Source organism: Barbus barbus, assembly GCF_936440315.1.
Source record: "Barbus barbus genome assembly, chromosome: 34".
Taxonomy (NCBI): Eukaryota; Metazoa; Chordata; class Actinopteri; order Cypriniformes; family Cyprinidae; genus Barbus; species Barbus barbus.
This window is the reverse complement of record NC_136762.1, coordinates 14,915,472-14,932,630: the sequence shown is the minus strand read 5'-3', so window position 1 is coordinate 14,932,630 and position 17,159 is coordinate 14,915,472. Positions and strand designations below refer to the sequence as shown.

Below are 17,159 nucleotides of genomic sequence, written 5' to 3'. Positions count from 1 at the left end.
GATGAATATAACGTTCAAAAGAACAACATTTATTTGAAATAGAAATCTTCTGTAACATTATAAATGTCTTCAGTGTCACTTTCCATCAATTTAATATTTCCCTGCTTAATAAAAGTATACATTTCTTTTAAAAGTATACAAATTGCATTTGTTATTTAATTCATTTACATTTTTATTTTGCAGAATTATAATCATTTTCGTCAACTTGCTTTAAAATGCGCAATTTGCTCCATATTCTTGTATCTTTTCCTGTGAAATAAAATGTCAAAACTGCACTTTATCATACAACAATGCATTATAATAAGTTCTGTTGCAATTTGCTTGGTTTATTTTTCGTTTCGAGTCAGGATTTGAACCCGTTTAACATTTCACACTAAACAAGGACTGTAGCACTAAACTATCCCATCTAATATAAAGGACTTTTTTTGGTCATGTATCGTCTTTTGGTCATATAATTGTCTTTACTGTCACTTTTGATTCATTTTCTAACTGACGCTTTTGAACAATAGTGCATTTAAAAAAAGAGAAACTTGCATGTAAATGTAAAAGAAAATAAATTATTTCTTTTTTTTTAATCACTATCATTATAAAATTAAAATTGATATCTCAAAAAAATGTCATACCTCAAAGCTTTATCTTGTGAAGTCTTTTTTTTTATTAGTTTGAGGCCGTGTTATGAACTTTGATTCCACAACTTCATGTTGCATCCCATAGGATTGTGTGGTGTTACATAAAAAGAGTTTAGAGAATATGATTGTATAATCTGAAGAGGAGGATCTTAGCGTACCTCCCACAGGACAGGGCAGCATTTCTCCATCCAGCCGAGCTTCAACATCTCCCCCACTGCAGCTGTCTGCAGAAACCTTCCTGTACCTAAAGCGTCAGATGACACACCTTAACATCAGTGGAAATCATTTATTAAAATTCACAGCAAATTTCTCTTCTTGAAGAACTTTGTTCTAAAAGTTGGCACTAGGTGATGCTGTAATTACACGTCTATGAATTTCCACCCTCATATAAATTCTCCTTTTGCTGTCCTTAGGCTTGTGTAATATATTGAGAAGTACCAAAGTTGTCACAAGTTTATCTGAAACTGCTGATTCCATTCATCATTTATTGACATTAGAGGTGCTCAGATCTGCTGGTCAATATAAGTATGATAGTTATTCTAAAAATAATGGCCAGTTACCAATACATAGCTAATATTATGCTTAATCTAATATTTTTAGACTATATATACAGGTACTAAAAACCAATAGTTTTGTTATTTCTGTGATATGTTTCTTCTGAATGTTGGTTTTACATGCTTTTTCATTAAATTAACTGAATGAATGACCACATAAATAAAACATATTGATAGCTGCCGTATTGATGCATTATTGTGAGCAAAATAATCATGATATATCTATATATCTATATTCAGGGAAGTCGTTGCCTAATGGTTAAAGAGTCGGACTCGTAATCCAAAGCCGGCAGGGATTGTAGGTGGGGGGAGTGAATGTCCAGCGCTCTCTCCACCCTCAATACCACGACTGAGGTGCCCTTGAGCAAGGCACCGAACCCCCAACTGCTCCCCGGGCGCCGCAGCATAAATGGCTGCCCACTGCTCCGGGTGTGTGTTCACGGTGTGTGTGTGTTCACTGCTGTGTGTGTGCACGTTGGATGGGTTAAATGCAGAGTACGAATTCCGAGTATGGGTCACCATACTTGCCAGTATGTCACTTCACTTCACTATATTATTTTTCTGAAACATGCCCTTAAAGGGAAAGAACATTTCTAGCGTTGTATTAAATGGGTTAATCTTTGCTGTAATTTATCGCTATCCCTTCAAGTAAAATCCAGATTAAGTTCCACTGTAAAATATAAAAGTCCCCACCCAGTCAAATAACCAACAATAGCTGATAAAAAACAACAACACTGACCTAAATGTTAAAAAAAAAAAAAAAAAAAAAAACGTTTGGTTCATAATAGATATGATCATAATATATTAAGCATCCCTAAATAATAGTAATTAACTTTGCTTCCCCATTTTCCCAGAAATCATTACTATAATTGTGATTAACCTAATTTCCTCACATCTCAACTGACTGAGCAAGAGATCTAAACTCATCCAGCTAAATTCGGTTCAAGTCCGTGTTCTAAATAAATCCTCTCCTCTCGACTGCAGATAATGAGAGGAGAGATGCATGGTGACACAGCAGTGGCAGATCTAATAATGCTCCTGGGCTGCAGCTGATGGTGGCGGCTAACAATCTGTATCCAGGAGAACACAGAGACTTTAATAAGTATTCACCCCCTTAAGACCTTCTCATGCTTTGCTGATTTACAGCACTGAATCACAACAGATATGAGTGCTTTATAAATGCGGTTTAGTCCAAAAATGCGGTTGGATCGCGTTCTCACCACAAACAAACCGCTCCAGGGTTCGTTTGAAAGCGTGCCGAGTGCACCTCTTCAAGGAGGTCTCGGTACGCTTGTTTGGTCTGCTTTTGGTGCGCATTCGAGTGCGATTGCTGCATTCTCACCTGCCCAAACGAACCACACCAAGAGGGAAAACGAACTCTAGTGCGATTCAACCAAACTAAACGAGGCAGGTGTGAAAGCACCCTCAGACTGGTTTCTTGAACATGACAATGAGTTCACTTTACTCAAGTGGCCTCCACAGTCACCAGATCTCAATCCAATAGAGCACCTTTGGGATGTGGTGGAACGGGATATTCGCATCATGGATGTGCAGCCAACAAATCTGCAGCAACTGCGTAATGCTATCATGTCAATATGGACCAAAATCTCTGAGGAATGTTTCCAACACCTTGTTGAATCAATGCCACGAATAATTAAGTTACTAGCAAGGTGTACCTAATAAAGTGGCCAGTGAGTGTATATATTACATAGAAAAAACTTATTTTAAATTGTAATAATATTTCATGTTTTATTGTATTTTAAAATGCAATTCATTCGCGTAATTCATGATGGAAAAGGTGAATTTTCAGTATTATTACTCCAGTCTTCAGTTTCACATGATCCTTCAGAAATTATTCTAATATGCTGATTTGCTGCTCACAAAAGATTTATTATTATTATTATCAATGTTGAAAAACAATATTTATATAAAATAATAATAATATAATAATTACTGTCACTTTTGAATTGAATGCATCCTTGCTTAATAAAAGTATTAAAATTGACACTAAACTTTTGAATCATAGTGTGTATAATCAGTAAAGGTAACATTGTTCTCACCCTTTGCTGCGGCGGTAAGTGGTGCCCACCGGACAGGGTACTGGTGGGGCATAAAGGTTTCCAGAAAACTCAGGATCAGGCACGCACACCTCGAGAGACAGATCCTCACTCAGCTTAAACCCGTAGTCACTGCAAACAGATAAAGTTGACAATAAAAGTAGTGGAAAATGATTGGCATTCAGGTGAAAAAAATGGCAAAATGAGAATAACAAAGGAAAATGGGGTTTCAGCTCATACCACTCATAGTCCTGTCGAGTGCAGGAGCAGTTGGACAGAGTGACGGGTCTGTCGAAGTCCTCGCCGTTGAAGCAGGTGGCGTGAGGCGATCGCCGCTTGTACACCATCTCTCTGCCGAGCAGACAGCCGTTTCCCCTCTCGTCAGAAGGAGACCAGCGTTTATAGTCGCCCTCTGAGCACGACACACCTAAATCATAACATCAGATGTAGAACTGGCTGCTAGGGAATTTACTGGGCAGTTGCTGAGGTGTGGTGGTTACAAGGTGCACCAATAATAAGTGCACTGTTCTCTTACCAAGAACATCACTAGCGTTGACCTGCACAATGAGCCAGCTGTGTTTCTGGTCCGCATATGAGCCGAAAATAGTGAAGATGGTGCTCTTTTCACCCGGTTCAGTCAGCAGCTGATACACATATACCTCCTCTTCTGAGAACTGGAAGTCCTTCCAGGTTTCCCCCTCGTTGGTACTGAATCTAAGCCAGCAAAAGACAAGACCCAGCTATCAGTAATGTCCTAAAGCCAGATAATATTCAAAGAGCTTCTACTAAAAGCAGAGTGACATTAGATCCTTGAGCGGTTACTGACTTGAGTGTTCTGGTGGAGCCACCCTGTGCGATAGCCATCAGGATCCCTCCATGATCTCCCCAGGTGTAGAAATGAGGACCAGCCAGTGCCTAAAGAACATACATATCCATTACATCGTACACCAGTTTTTTTTTTTTTTCGAGGGGTAACTAATGGCACGTTGGCTCAACTGGTGCCTTAAGTAAGATAATAATACATGACAAAAAAATCCTTTATCTAAGACAGGATAGTCTAGTGTTAATTCTTTAGTATGTAAAGGAAAACAGGTTAAATTCCTGATTTAATACACAGTTTCTCAAAAAAAAAATCATAAATGAATAAAAAAAAAATGAGGGATGCTCATTTTGGTTCATTTTTCCAATGATACTGATAATGTTAACTGATAAGGCTTGAATATTAAATTAGTATTAAATAAATAATAGAATGGACGAGTGTCTGTGACTCATTAAAAATACACATACAGCGCTTCTGAGAACAAACAAAAACTGAATGAAATATAAAAGGAATAAAATAAATAGGCCTACACAAAATATTTTTCACTTAAATAATTAAATTAAGATGACAAAATTAAAATGCACTGAATCCTATGCACTTTGAAGAACTGCATGTTTTTTCATCAGACATAAATCCTCTCATTAGAAGAAACAAAACGAGCACACGATGTAAATAAATTGTGCAGTAGTGTAGAGCTTCATTGAATATAATAAAACTTTGTGAGATTGTGAAGAACTGAAAATGAGTGAGCTTTTTATTGATTCCCAAACCCATTCAGAATTTGAATACATTCACTCACGGATTCACTCTCTGATAACCATTTATCAAATAATGCCTTTTGCCATTGTGTTGCCTTTATTACTTCAGTTAAGTGAAAGTGGAGCAGGTGCATGCGGAGTGAAATATGTCTGTAGGCACGTGCGGTTGCACGTATCGACACGTCCCCGTTAGTAAAAAATATGCATAGAATATTTGTCTTTAACAATGCAGCAAACTTTAAAAAATACTTGAAAAAAAAACAACAACTTTTAAAACCTTTTAAATTATTTAACTGAGTATTAATCGGTTCTAATCGGTTTCTATTAATTCTTTCGGTTAACGGTAAAACCGTTAAAATATGAGAATCCCTAAAACAAACCAAACAAATTGCGAAAGAACTGATGATCATGCATTATGATCTACAAAAAAAGAGCAGATTTGATCTTTTGCTTCATGTGAAAAAAGATATGGGTGTTCAGAGCAACAAAAGGGTGAATAAATATCAAGTCAAGTCAAATTTTATTTATACAGCACTTTTAAAGCAAATAAGTGCTGTAAATTAAAAAACAAAAGTAAAAATAACTGAAAAAAATAAAAAATAAATCAAAAGAAAAAAGTAAATAAAATACTGAGCCAAAAAATAAATACAACTGACAAAACCCTGAAAATAAATAAAATATTAACTTAAATCATCATCATCAGAAAAAAAAAAAATGCCAAAAGTGCAATAAAATTGGATTGAGCAAATTTGGACACATGAATCGTTGTGTTCTATGCAAACCCAATTTTTACCAAAATAACCGTTTTTTAAAATTGCACAGAGATGCAGGTTCTCACCTCTCTCCATCTGACCCCTGCGCTACTCGATACATAAACATTGGGCTTATTGGCCAGATTCTTTCCAACAGATCCTGCGCAGAAGATAGTAGAGAGAGAGAGAAAAGGAGACAGAGAGAGAGAGAGAGAGAGAGTTGACAGTCAATATTTACACAGTATCTGGTGTCATATAACACAGGCCTCAATTAGAACTGATATCAGGTGACCAGCTGACAAAACGACAGCGTTTAAAACAAGTTTAATAGGGGTATTTATGTTTCATGATGTAAACCACATGAGAGATGGTCACAAGTGCATCTGAACACATCATATTTGTAGTGTAGATGCTAATGTGTCAGCCTACTTAAAATTCAGACCACAATAGAGACAAAACAGAAGGAAATTAGCACAAAGAAGAACAAACCCAGCAAAGGGCAAGAAAGGCACTGTGTTCCTGTCAGATGCTTCAGACTTGCCACTGACACAAGAATCCCAGACAAAGGATACGGTCTGTCACCTTCTCCTTCCACACCCCTTCTACATCAGAATCATCGTTTTCCTTTTTTCAATGCCATGCGTTGATCTGCTGCGTCACTGCAGGTGGTTTTGTCATTAATTAATTTGAGTAGTAATACACTTCATCTACATTCATCTCCTTAAGAGAGATATGCAGCACTTAACACGTTTTTTTGCAATAAGAACAATGCTGAGGTGGCATGGCCGCTCTCATGTGGCTAAGTCGATGAGTGCGAGGGTGTGTTTGTATGTGATAATTAGCCAGTGGGTGAAGTACAAATAATTAGCACATCTGCGCCGGAGCGATAGCAGCCGAAGCAGAAAGACATTTTCACAAGCCTCATGCGCCTCTCGTCTTCATGCATGCACATTATCTAATAATCACGGCTGGCAGGGAGAGAGAGAGGGATATGAGAGGGAGGAAGTGCCTTCCAAGCCGTGCAAAGGGAGCAAAATCAATGTTTTCCGCCAGGCTTGAACTCAAGAAGTCAGGCTCATGCACTTGCTCCCTATCATTACAGTGTGTACTGTGTTCTCTGAAGGGACCTACACACACTTGGTTAACAGGAGCAAAGCAACATAAACAGGAAGAAACCGAACAAGCTGCTAAAGTGTTTGCATTTCCTCTCTCTCACGCACATATGAGACGAGCGGAGAGCAGGTTATGTGGCCCACCTGTTGCCATGATGAGGCCAGGTGCAGATTCTTTAGACAGAATAGGGATCCTGCGCAGCTGAATATTCAACAGCTGACTCCATCTCTGGGCCAAGTGCAGGGAACAGCCATTGTCCAGCTGAGAGACCAAGAGAGAGAGATAGTAACTATGTAATAGTAAAGAAAAACAGAGCACAAACAGTTCACTGGAAGCATGAAAAAAACTCAACTTCCTCCTACAATCGTCAAACTTAGCAGTCTTAACTCCTTTTTTTCGCAAACACAAACCCACAGCTTCATGAACACATGCTTGGCACCACAACTACACAAAATAGAGCAAAAAGTGGAGATTCTACACTCAGGGTAGGGATGAGCACAATATACTGGCATCATACCAGTTACCTACTGATATTAAAGTTGTTGGGGGTTTTTTGTATTTTATTTTTATTGATTTAAAGCTATTTTTTGTTTCCATTTTGAATTAAATTGTTTTTAATTAGGCAAAATAAAAATAAAAACTATATAATTATATTTTTTAGACAAAATAATATAATTTATAGACAAAATATAACATTTTATCTAACATGTATTGGTTACTGGCCATAAATTTTAAATGGCTACTGGCTACATCGACTAAATATATTAAGAGTACTGAGCACTCAGAAAATCCAGCAATGATCAACCATGAATATTATATTTCATTACAGTGGCATTATGGGTAGTAGCATGTGTTCTGAATGGTTAGAGGGGGATAGAAATGTATGCCAAAAAGCAAAAAGTGAGTTTCAGGGTAAAAAATAAAAAATAATTCACTCAACTCTGCATAGAAAGTGTCCACATCGGATGTGTTTGTGTGCTAAAACAGACTGCTAAATGGGAATTAAACTAAATGGTTCGAAACGGGTCACAAGGATCATGCTTTTATATGTTGGATTATTATTAATTGACAGGACATCTAAAAAAAATAAGGGACAGATACCAAAAAAAAAATCCTTGACCCCAGAGTATTTGGCTGATTAATCTAGTACTCGAGTATCAAAAATGAACAACATCCCTAATACCTGGCAGTCTATGGTTCCTCCTAGGCTGTCGGCCGCAGGTGGCTGCAGAAGCTCCCAGGTTCCTCCTTTATCAAACGTGATAACTGATCGCATGTTGTCTTCAGTTACCGATCCATTGATCAGAGTGGCTACAAACACACCCCTCAGCCCCTCAACCCGGTGGAGATCTGCAAACGGCTCATTGGCGAAGTACCTTTCAAACACACAAACACACAAATCTGTTTCCATGCGTCATTCATATCTGCCAAGAGAGGGGCTCTATGAAAATGCCAATGGCACGCGAGCCAAGCGCATCTCATCTGCATTCCGCACTGCAGTAATTGCATCGCTTCTCTCAGGCGGCCGTGCTGAGCACAGTGGTTTGGCGGTGGGTGAGATCCCGCTCTGCCGCAGAGTAAAACAATAGCATGTCCTTGGGAAGCTGTGTACGAATGATAGATTGCTTTTCTACTGACAGTGTGAGCGGAGGGACCGGTGGGGAAAAACATAGTTCTTGCATTATAGAGACGAGACCTCACTAACCTGCTTATGGGGTTGAGGCGTGCAGAGCTAAAACGGATTTACAGCACTGATGAGGGACCGTCACTATACCAAGAGGAGTTCAAGTAAAGGTGACGAGACCAAAAGCTGTGTAAGACCGAGCTTAACGTGAATTATTGAAGTGGGATTTGTTCCTGGCTCAACGTGGTTGTTGGCGCTCAGACAACCAAAATTTATATCAACCTATGATTTCCTTCGGATTTTAGGAATCATGGTTAGTGTGAAGTTAAGAAAAAGGCGTTATGTTTAGTGTAGGTCAGTGGTTCTTGTTTTTTAGGGTGAAAAGTAGAATGTATTTTGAAAGTTTCTATTGAAAAATGCTAAGAAATGCATTCATTAATTAATTTATTTAACTATTTATTTATGCATTTTCAGATTTACACAAATGTTTAGGGCCAGCAAGACTTTTTTTCCAAGGAATTAATCTTTGTCATCAGAAAGAATGTATTAAATTGATTAAAAGTGAAAGTAAAAAACACATTTGTTACAGAAATTCAGGATTCAAATAAATCCTGTTCTTTTGAATTTACTATTCATTAAAGAATCCTAAAAATTGTATTACGGTTTCCACCAAAATATTATGCTGCACAACTGTTCGACATTGATAATAAAATGAAATGTTCATGAACAACAAATCATCATATTAAAATGATTTCTGAAGGATCATGTGACACTGAAGACTGGAGTAATGATGATGAAAATTCAGCTTTGCCATCGCTCAAATAAATTGCATTTTAAAATATATTAAAATAGAAAACAGTTAATTTGTTAAATTTGTAATAATATAATTTCACAGTATTACTATTTTTACTGTATTTTTGATCAAATAGCCTTGGTGAGTAGAAGAAACTTCTTCCAAAAAAAAAAAAAAAAAAAAAATTACCAACCCCAAACTTTTAAACGATTCTGTATAGTTTTATAATAAATAACAAAAATACAACTCTTTATTTTTTTTAAGCTTAAGGTAGTCTTTCAAAAATATGTTGCATGTAAATAGTATTTTTGAATTGCTTATATTAATCTATATATCATTTGTAAAGACAGAAAACTACCAATAAAAAGACAAAAGAACTGCAATGCAAAGTCTTTAACATTAATGAATGGGGTTAGGGACACGATTATTTAAAGGGATAGTTCACACAAAAATGAAAATTCTGTCATTAATTACTCACCCTCATGTCGTTCCAAACCCGTAAGAACTTCGTTCATCGTCGGAACACAAATTAAGATATTTTTGATGAAATCTGAGATCTTTCTGCCCCTCCATAGACAGCAAGGCAATCGAGACGTTCAAGGCCCAGAAAGGTAGTAAGGACATTGTTAAAATAGTCTGTGTGACATCAGTGGTTCAACCGTAATGTTATGAAACTACAAGAATATTTTTTGTGCGTAAAGAAAACAAAAATAACGACTTTATTCAACAAAGTTCTCTTTCGTGTCAGTCTACGCACTCTATTTTCATTTTTGGGTGAACTATCCCTTTAATAGGAATGTTGTTCCAGGACCAACAAACATCTGTCCTATTTTGGTAAATCACTTCTATGGTCACACCATCTGTGTTTATGTACTGTTCTGCAGCAGGAAGGCGTCTCTCTCTCTCACACACACTGTGATGTTCAACTGTACCTGATAAGCGTGTTGCTCCCAGAGCCATCAGGGCTGTAGAACAGCACGTTCTCTAACGACAGAGAGAAGGCTAGGCCCTGTGTGTCCGAGATGTACAGGTGTGTAACGTTATTATTGTGATTCACGCATACGAACACCTGTTCCTCCGAAGCATCTGCTATGTAGTACTCCTGCAGAGAGAGGAGAGCAGGGAATCGCATGAGACAGGTAAACAACATGAAGCTTTAAAAGTCATGACCATAAATATATTCCTGAGACTAAACGAAGCTGACGGCACTCACCGTGATGGGGTGGCGGGTGTTAAACTGAGCTGCTCTCATTGGCTGCCGGTTGTAGGAAACCCACAGCTGGACAGACTGAGACTCGTGGCTCCCAAATAATGTCTGTAGAAACACACTCTTTAATGAGCTCAAAATCAAACTGGATATCACATATTACAATTTGTTAAAATTAGAGACAGGGTTATTATAGGTAACTAAAAAAAACACATTTTCATTCTATTTTTATTTAGTTTACATTGATGTACTAAAGTAAAACTAAAACTTAAATAAATGCTATATATATATATATATATATATATATATATATATAAAATAAAACTAAAAACTACTAAAAATGACAAAAAAACTAAATGTTACTAAAACTTTAATAAATTAAAATGAGAACAAAAAACCTAAAATTTATTTACAAATCTGCAAATTTCTTCAGCTTTGACACAGTAATAACTATATGATCAATAGACTACAACAAAACCAATGATTGATTATTTTATTAATAATAAAATTCTTAAAATAATATTAATCATTTATAATAATTTGTCTAATAATAACAATAATGTATTATTATTATTATAAATAAAAGTAATTTACACAATTAATAAAAATAAGATTTTTTGAAAATTATTTATAATTGTAGTTGTTGTTATTATATTTATACAAAGATGATTTGGAATCTGAGTGTTCAGTTTCATTTTCTAAACATATTTGGTTTGTTTTACTACTTTCCACTGCTACTCAAAACTGGAACATGGTGCAGCAAAATAATTAAAATTAAACATCACAGAGTCTTTTATAAGGTAATCTGATACATTCAGTTACCATAAACCGTGGCATAATACCAATATAAATAGGGTCTGAATGGCAGACAACATCAGCGTGGGGAGATAAGCCCAGCCAGCACTGTTTTCACTGGAGTCCTGTACCTGATACCGCTTAATAAGGACTACTGGGGATTTGGAAGAGGAAAAAACAATGTCTCATTTGTACTTCTAAAACTGCTGTTTTTTTAAAGATAAAAGAGAAGGAAAGCTGGTGCAAGCGGTACTAATCTAGTCAGTGTCCCAGCAACCTAGATGTGCCTCTGTCTAGCACTGTCTGAAATGAGCAATGCGTCATGAAGGGATGAGTCTTTTCACTCCTTCTTCCCAAGTCTCTCTTTCACTTTCTCCCCTCTGGAAATCAAAGCTTCAATCAATTCTGAAGTTCAAGCGGTTCAATCAGTCTCTCCTTTGTACGACAAGCTGTCACTGTAATCAAGCTGTGCGTGAGTAAGAGTTACTTACATCAGGTTCACAAAGCCTCACAAAGTCTCACTATAATAAACAGATTACATACAACCAAACTATAGATATGTGTCTGAAATCACTCACTCAGTATTCACCACATAAATACCTTATGTGAAATGACAAAAAACTACTACCATTCAGACAGATTTTTCAAAACTGTCTTCTTGCTGTGTAAACAAGTAAACATATTTGCCTAAAAAAATTAGATTTTTCCTGCCTGCCTAAAAGCCAAAGATGCCGTTAGAGGTGAAAAATGCAGTACTCGAAAAAAGCAAAGTAACAGATTCTCTACATTAATCAAGTTTACTGCTATTTCCTAGATCATACTGCAAAGTCAAAAAGGCTTGCAAGATGGGAGTGGTAACAGGCAAAAATACTAATAAACACAGCCAGCGAAAGGGATTTATTGGGTCAGTGTAAGAACAACAGGAAGACAGCCTGTCAGATTAAAGTGTATTTATAAGCATAATCATCCTGAAAAACAAGTTTAACCACTTCCTTGTACAAAGGCACAAAGGCTCAGTGTTTTCTTTCTCAGCTCTCCGCACTGCCTCATTTTTAGTCACACCATTCATGCTATTGATTTATCTCACTGTTAACGGCTGTCTCCAGGAACAGACTGCAGTGTTGCGGAAGCAGCCAAAACACAATCTGGCTTTAGAGAGCAAAGACAAGGGAGATCTCTCGAAACAGACACTGTTGCCGAGAGATCTTAAGAGAGCAAAGTGTGCGATAACAACAATCAAATCACAAAGCTGCAACAACCAGATCCAGATGCCAATGTTTAGATATGGTACCATAAAATCAGAATAATATGTTCGTGTGTAAACAATACATCATTGCATGAAATTACCGGACAAGGTTATATTAAAAATGATGGAAAACATTATAAAGTATTCAGTATTTTATATTATACTCAAATATTAAATAATAAAAGTTATATGTAGTATACTGTACTTGCATATGAAAATACACTACAGAGTTTACTATATAATTTAATATATAAAACATATCATTTGTTAAAATGTGGGTTTTTTTTGTTGTTTTTTTAGAGCCGAGTAAAATTAAACTAAATTATATTTCTTTTCCATTTGCCTTTAAAATTATAATTACATTTTTAGGTCTGGAAATCAAACGTTTAAAACGTGGTATTTTTAATATATATAATAAAGCAATTTTTTAACTGACACATGGTACTGTCACAGAAAAATTTAATGGGGCTGTTTTTTGAATAAGCAAATAAATATGTCAAGTTGGAAATCTCAAAGTCTGAAAGGTGCTATTGTAATTCAATAGCATCATAACTGGCACCTTTCAGAAAGGTGCAGAGCTGCTACAGAGATGGATGCACAACGTATTTGTGATTGAGCCATTAACGAATCCTGTCAGGTGGTCAGGGGTCAGACATTTTCTCCCAAGGTTCCATTTGCACCTGACACAAAGATCCAACCTCCAATTTTAGCCGTCACAGTATCATTAAGCATTTATAGGCAGTTAGCCACAAACAGCCCCTCTGAGCAAACCGTCATCTCTCATCTGCTGCCATAGTATCCGAATGTCCCTGACTACAAACCTCACATATAAGAAGCCGTCTATTCTTACATGCCAACATGAATGGAATCGTTTCTGGCACAGGCGGCCTAATGAATATCTGGCTTCGGAGTCACTTTGCCGTCTTTGTGGAGGAGGCATTTATCTCTGGAACAACAGCCGTACTGTGCTGGCAGTCTTTCCCATCGCTTAGTCTGGAAGACAGATCAGACTTTCAAGCATGAGTGAGAATGTGTAGATGCAGCATGTTGAAGAACACAGTGTGAAAAGTTCTGCATTGCCGAGATGGTCGGTTCAAACTGAGGACCCTTTCCTAACAGTAGGGCTGGACAATAATTCAATATCAATATGTATCGCGATATAATTTTTTTCAATAACGGTGATATGATTTTTGAACATTTCCCATATTTTGATATACAATGTTTCCCATACAATTATTTATTTGTGGTGTTTGACTTGGTTGAATAAACATGATCACTGCACGTTTCAAAATCAAAACGCGGCGCGATTTATATGAATGTATCTCTGAAGAGAACCGACTGTCTTCAGAATAGTTTTGATGGCATTTTCATTTGATCTGATAAAGTAGCGTTCATGAGCGGAGCTGCTTAGATTACAGCCAATCTCAAATCGCCTCCTACTGGCAGACAATCAGATTGCATTTTCAATAATAAGCCAGTCTCCAGCAACATGTTTTCATTGTTACTCAATAATTTTTTTTTTTTTTTGCAGCAACTCCCTTGGAGTCAGTATAATTTCAACATAATAATAAATGTTTTTTGAGCAGCAAATCAGAATATTAGAATGATCTCTGAAAGATCACGTGACTGGAGAATGATGCTAAAAATTCAGCTTTGAAATCACTGGAATAACTTGCATTTTAAAATATTTTCAAATAGAAAACAGTCATTTTAAATGGTAAGAATATTTCAAAATGTTACAGTTTTTGCTGTATTTTCAATCAAATAAATGCAGGCTTTTATTAATTAAGAGAATTAAAAAAATATATCTTACTGTTCAAAAACTTTTGACTGCATGGTAGTGTATGTTAGCCTACAGTTTGAAGTTAAAGATATTAATATTAATAAGGTGGGTCTGAGATGTTTATTTGACAGTGATTTCACATTTCTTGTTTGTATGAAGGCTAAATACAAATAAAAGATGAACAATTTATTTGTGCTGTTTTTTCCCCCCTAAAATATTATAAAGTTTTATAGAAGGAGTGCATAGACTTGGCAAATTCAAGTTTGTAGGTACAGACATCTGTTGTGGGCATTCTTGGTAGTTTTTATGAGGCTTTTTTTAATAGTGTTCATATCGATATCGGAATTATATCGTATCGACCTAACAGTAAAGACTCTACTGAAGTCTATAGAGTCACAGGAAAAAGAAAATTATATTTATCTTTAATATAAAGCGTTATAAAGGTTCTTTAATCAGTATGTGAACAGACTCACAAACTTTGGGTTTTGATGGTTAGCATAGCTCAGTTAACCCTTGTTAAATTTGAAGGAATAGTTCAGCCAAAAATGTAAAAATTAGCTAAAAATGTACTCATCCTTCAGACCATCCAAGACGTGGGGCCCTATATTAACGATCTAAGCGCATGGTCTGAAGCGCACGCGCAGGTGCCTGGCACCACATTGCATGGGTGTTTGATAGGGCCTGTAGAGTCTCTTCGTCAAAACAGAAATTTAGCATTACATCACCTGCTCAAGAATGGATCTTCTGCAGTAATAATGATGTAATAATAATAATAGTTTGCTTAATAGTTTCTGCTTCACAAGATGTTAACTAATGGACTGGAGTTGTGGGGATTAATTGTTGATTATTGTGATGTTTTTATCAGCTGTTTGATCTCTCATTCTGACGGCACCCATTTAAAATCTGTTCCATTGAAGAAACAAACTCACATCTTGAATTGCATGACAGTGAATTTACAGCAAATTTTATTTTTTGGCTATTCCTTTAATCCATCCTGTATTGCAGTATTATATAGACCTCATTTGAAGCAGTCAAACAACTAACTCATTGAACCCATTGAAACAATAATCAAATTAACATCTGATTTATCATTTTATTGAAACCTGTAGTTAAAGATCTACATTTACAAGAGTTTTCTTGTAATGAAAGGTATTTTACTAAACTGTATTAATTTGAGACCACTTTAGTGCCTTCTGACATGCCGTAATCATGCTTAAAATCTCTCTCCCTCCTTCTTCCGTAAATATCTTCCTTCAAAATTCAGATTACACCCTGAAACCAGGTTATCACTAAAGCAGCTTGCAGGGCTACAGAGAGGTGAGGACATGAGAAGAGAAAAGGCTTAATTATTACTAAGAATCTTTATGACATTATGGATAAATCCCTGAGATGAGAGGACCTTGGTTTCCACAGCTTTAATTAGTCTTAGAAGCTTCTCACTGCCAAAGGCTCTTGTGATATTCATTATGGTAATCCTATTAGCTGGGCTGCAGATAGAGGGACTCGACACAATGAGACAAAAGAGTGAGTCAGAGAGAGACACAGTGACTGAAAGAAAAAAGGGTGACTTGACTGAAAAAAAGGGAGAAAAAGACTGGCATCAATGTCGTTCCACTGGCAAGAGACTTTGGATATGTTCCAAAATCTAGTGAACGCCCTTGCTGCCTACTATCTACATAGGCAGAATCCCAACTAAACTGAATCTCACAAATGAGTAAATTTTGAATGCTACACAAGCAGCAAATCACAAAGTTTCCAATAGTTTTGTGTTAGCATGTTGCTAAGCTAACACAATATAATAAGAACAAATATATATACAAACATTAGGTAAAATAGTAATTTTAACTATATTAATCTTTATCAACAACACAAATCAGTATCTAATGATTAATTACCAGACAACATCTTTCGCTTCGTAAACCATCTTGGATTTTAATTTTTTTTGGTTTGTTTTACTATGCTTGTTGAAAAACATTCTAGTCTTCTCTATAAAGAAATTTGTCTTGTAATTTGGCAAAAGTTATTTTAGCATTTTTTTATATATTATAATATAGTATTTATTAATATATTTAATCAGATTTTAGTTTTTATGTTTAGTTTAGGGGTGAATGATATGACCAAAATCTTATATCACGATATGAGCGATTTTATTTCACGGCAACGATTAGGGATGCATCGATCCAATACTCAGGATCGGTATCAGCACCGATTCTGGTATTTTCTGCCAGATCAGGTATCGGTCAGATGAGACCGATTAAAATCCAATATTCTGCGTATACTATTGTGTTATTGTTAAAGGTCCCCTGAAATGCTTAGAAACAAGCAGCGTTATTCTATGCGTTGACGTCATTTTAAGTGAAACAGGAAGACCTTTTTATAATAGCCAATAGCGTTTGTTTATATCACAGCTTGGGCTAAAGCCGTTCAGAGCCGTTGAGCTCCGTAAAGCCGCATTTGAAAGGGTATGACAGCCACAATCTCATCCATATTGCTATAAAATATAGCATTCTGTGTAAAATTCAAATAGGTCCGATGCGTTTTGTGATCTGCGCCGACTCGCGCATGTGATCCACTCTGTGCCATCGTGTCTCTGGACCGGAGCAGACCGTTTGTGTGCGGTACAGTGGTTAGAGTGACAAAGCGAAACCAAACTTTTTATTTTTTCTCAATGGAAAGCATATTTACACTGTCTGAATCGTTCCCTGTCCCCTAAAGTGCACTATGTGCCATTCACCGTACAGAAAATACTAATTCTGTGAACAAGTGACCCATTTCAGCTGTGGCTTCAGCGTCTATTTATAGTGTAGGGGGCGGGCGCTTCGAATTCTAGAGAGCATTTGATTGGACAAAGTTTGAAACTTTCAAGTTTAGTAAACAATAACCACACTGGGCTAAACATGTTTAACTTACGAGTATGCATATATAGCATAATTAAGATAAGCCCCTGGCCCAATGTTAAAAAATAGGTTTAACTAGCCTAAGCTGGTTTGCTTGTTTTGGCTTGATGTCTTGATTTTTTAGCAGGTGA

General features: G+C 36.4%; 1 protein-coding gene across 1 annotated transcript in view; it reads right to left on the bottom strand.

Moving 5' to 3' along the window:
* Positions 1 to 17,159, bottom strand: part of LOC306853988 (sortilin-related receptor-like) — a 78,461-nt gene that overhangs the window by 33,736 nt on the left and 27,566 nt on the right. Inside the window, exons 7-16 of the mRNA XM_079391747.1 lie at positions 10,314 to 10,415; positions 10,033 to 10,202; positions 7,867 to 8,059; positions 6,827 to 6,944; positions 5,657 to 5,730; positions 4,067 to 4,155; positions 3,776 to 3,954; positions 3,481 to 3,667; positions 3,244 to 3,372; positions 788 to 873 (exon numbers count right to left, since the gene is read on the bottom strand). Of these exons, the coding sequence (XP_079247873.1) occupies positions 788 to 873; positions 3,244 to 3,372; positions 3,481 to 3,667; positions 3,776 to 3,954; positions 4,067 to 4,155; positions 5,657 to 5,730; positions 6,827 to 6,944; positions 7,867 to 8,059; positions 10,033 to 10,202; positions 10,314 to 10,415 (1,327 nt within the window). The remainder of the gene's footprint in view (positions 1 to 787; positions 874 to 3,243; positions 3,373 to 3,480; positions 3,668 to 3,775; positions 3,955 to 4,066; positions 4,156 to 5,656; positions 5,731 to 6,826; positions 6,945 to 7,866; positions 8,060 to 10,032; positions 10,203 to 10,313; positions 10,416 to 17,159) is intronic.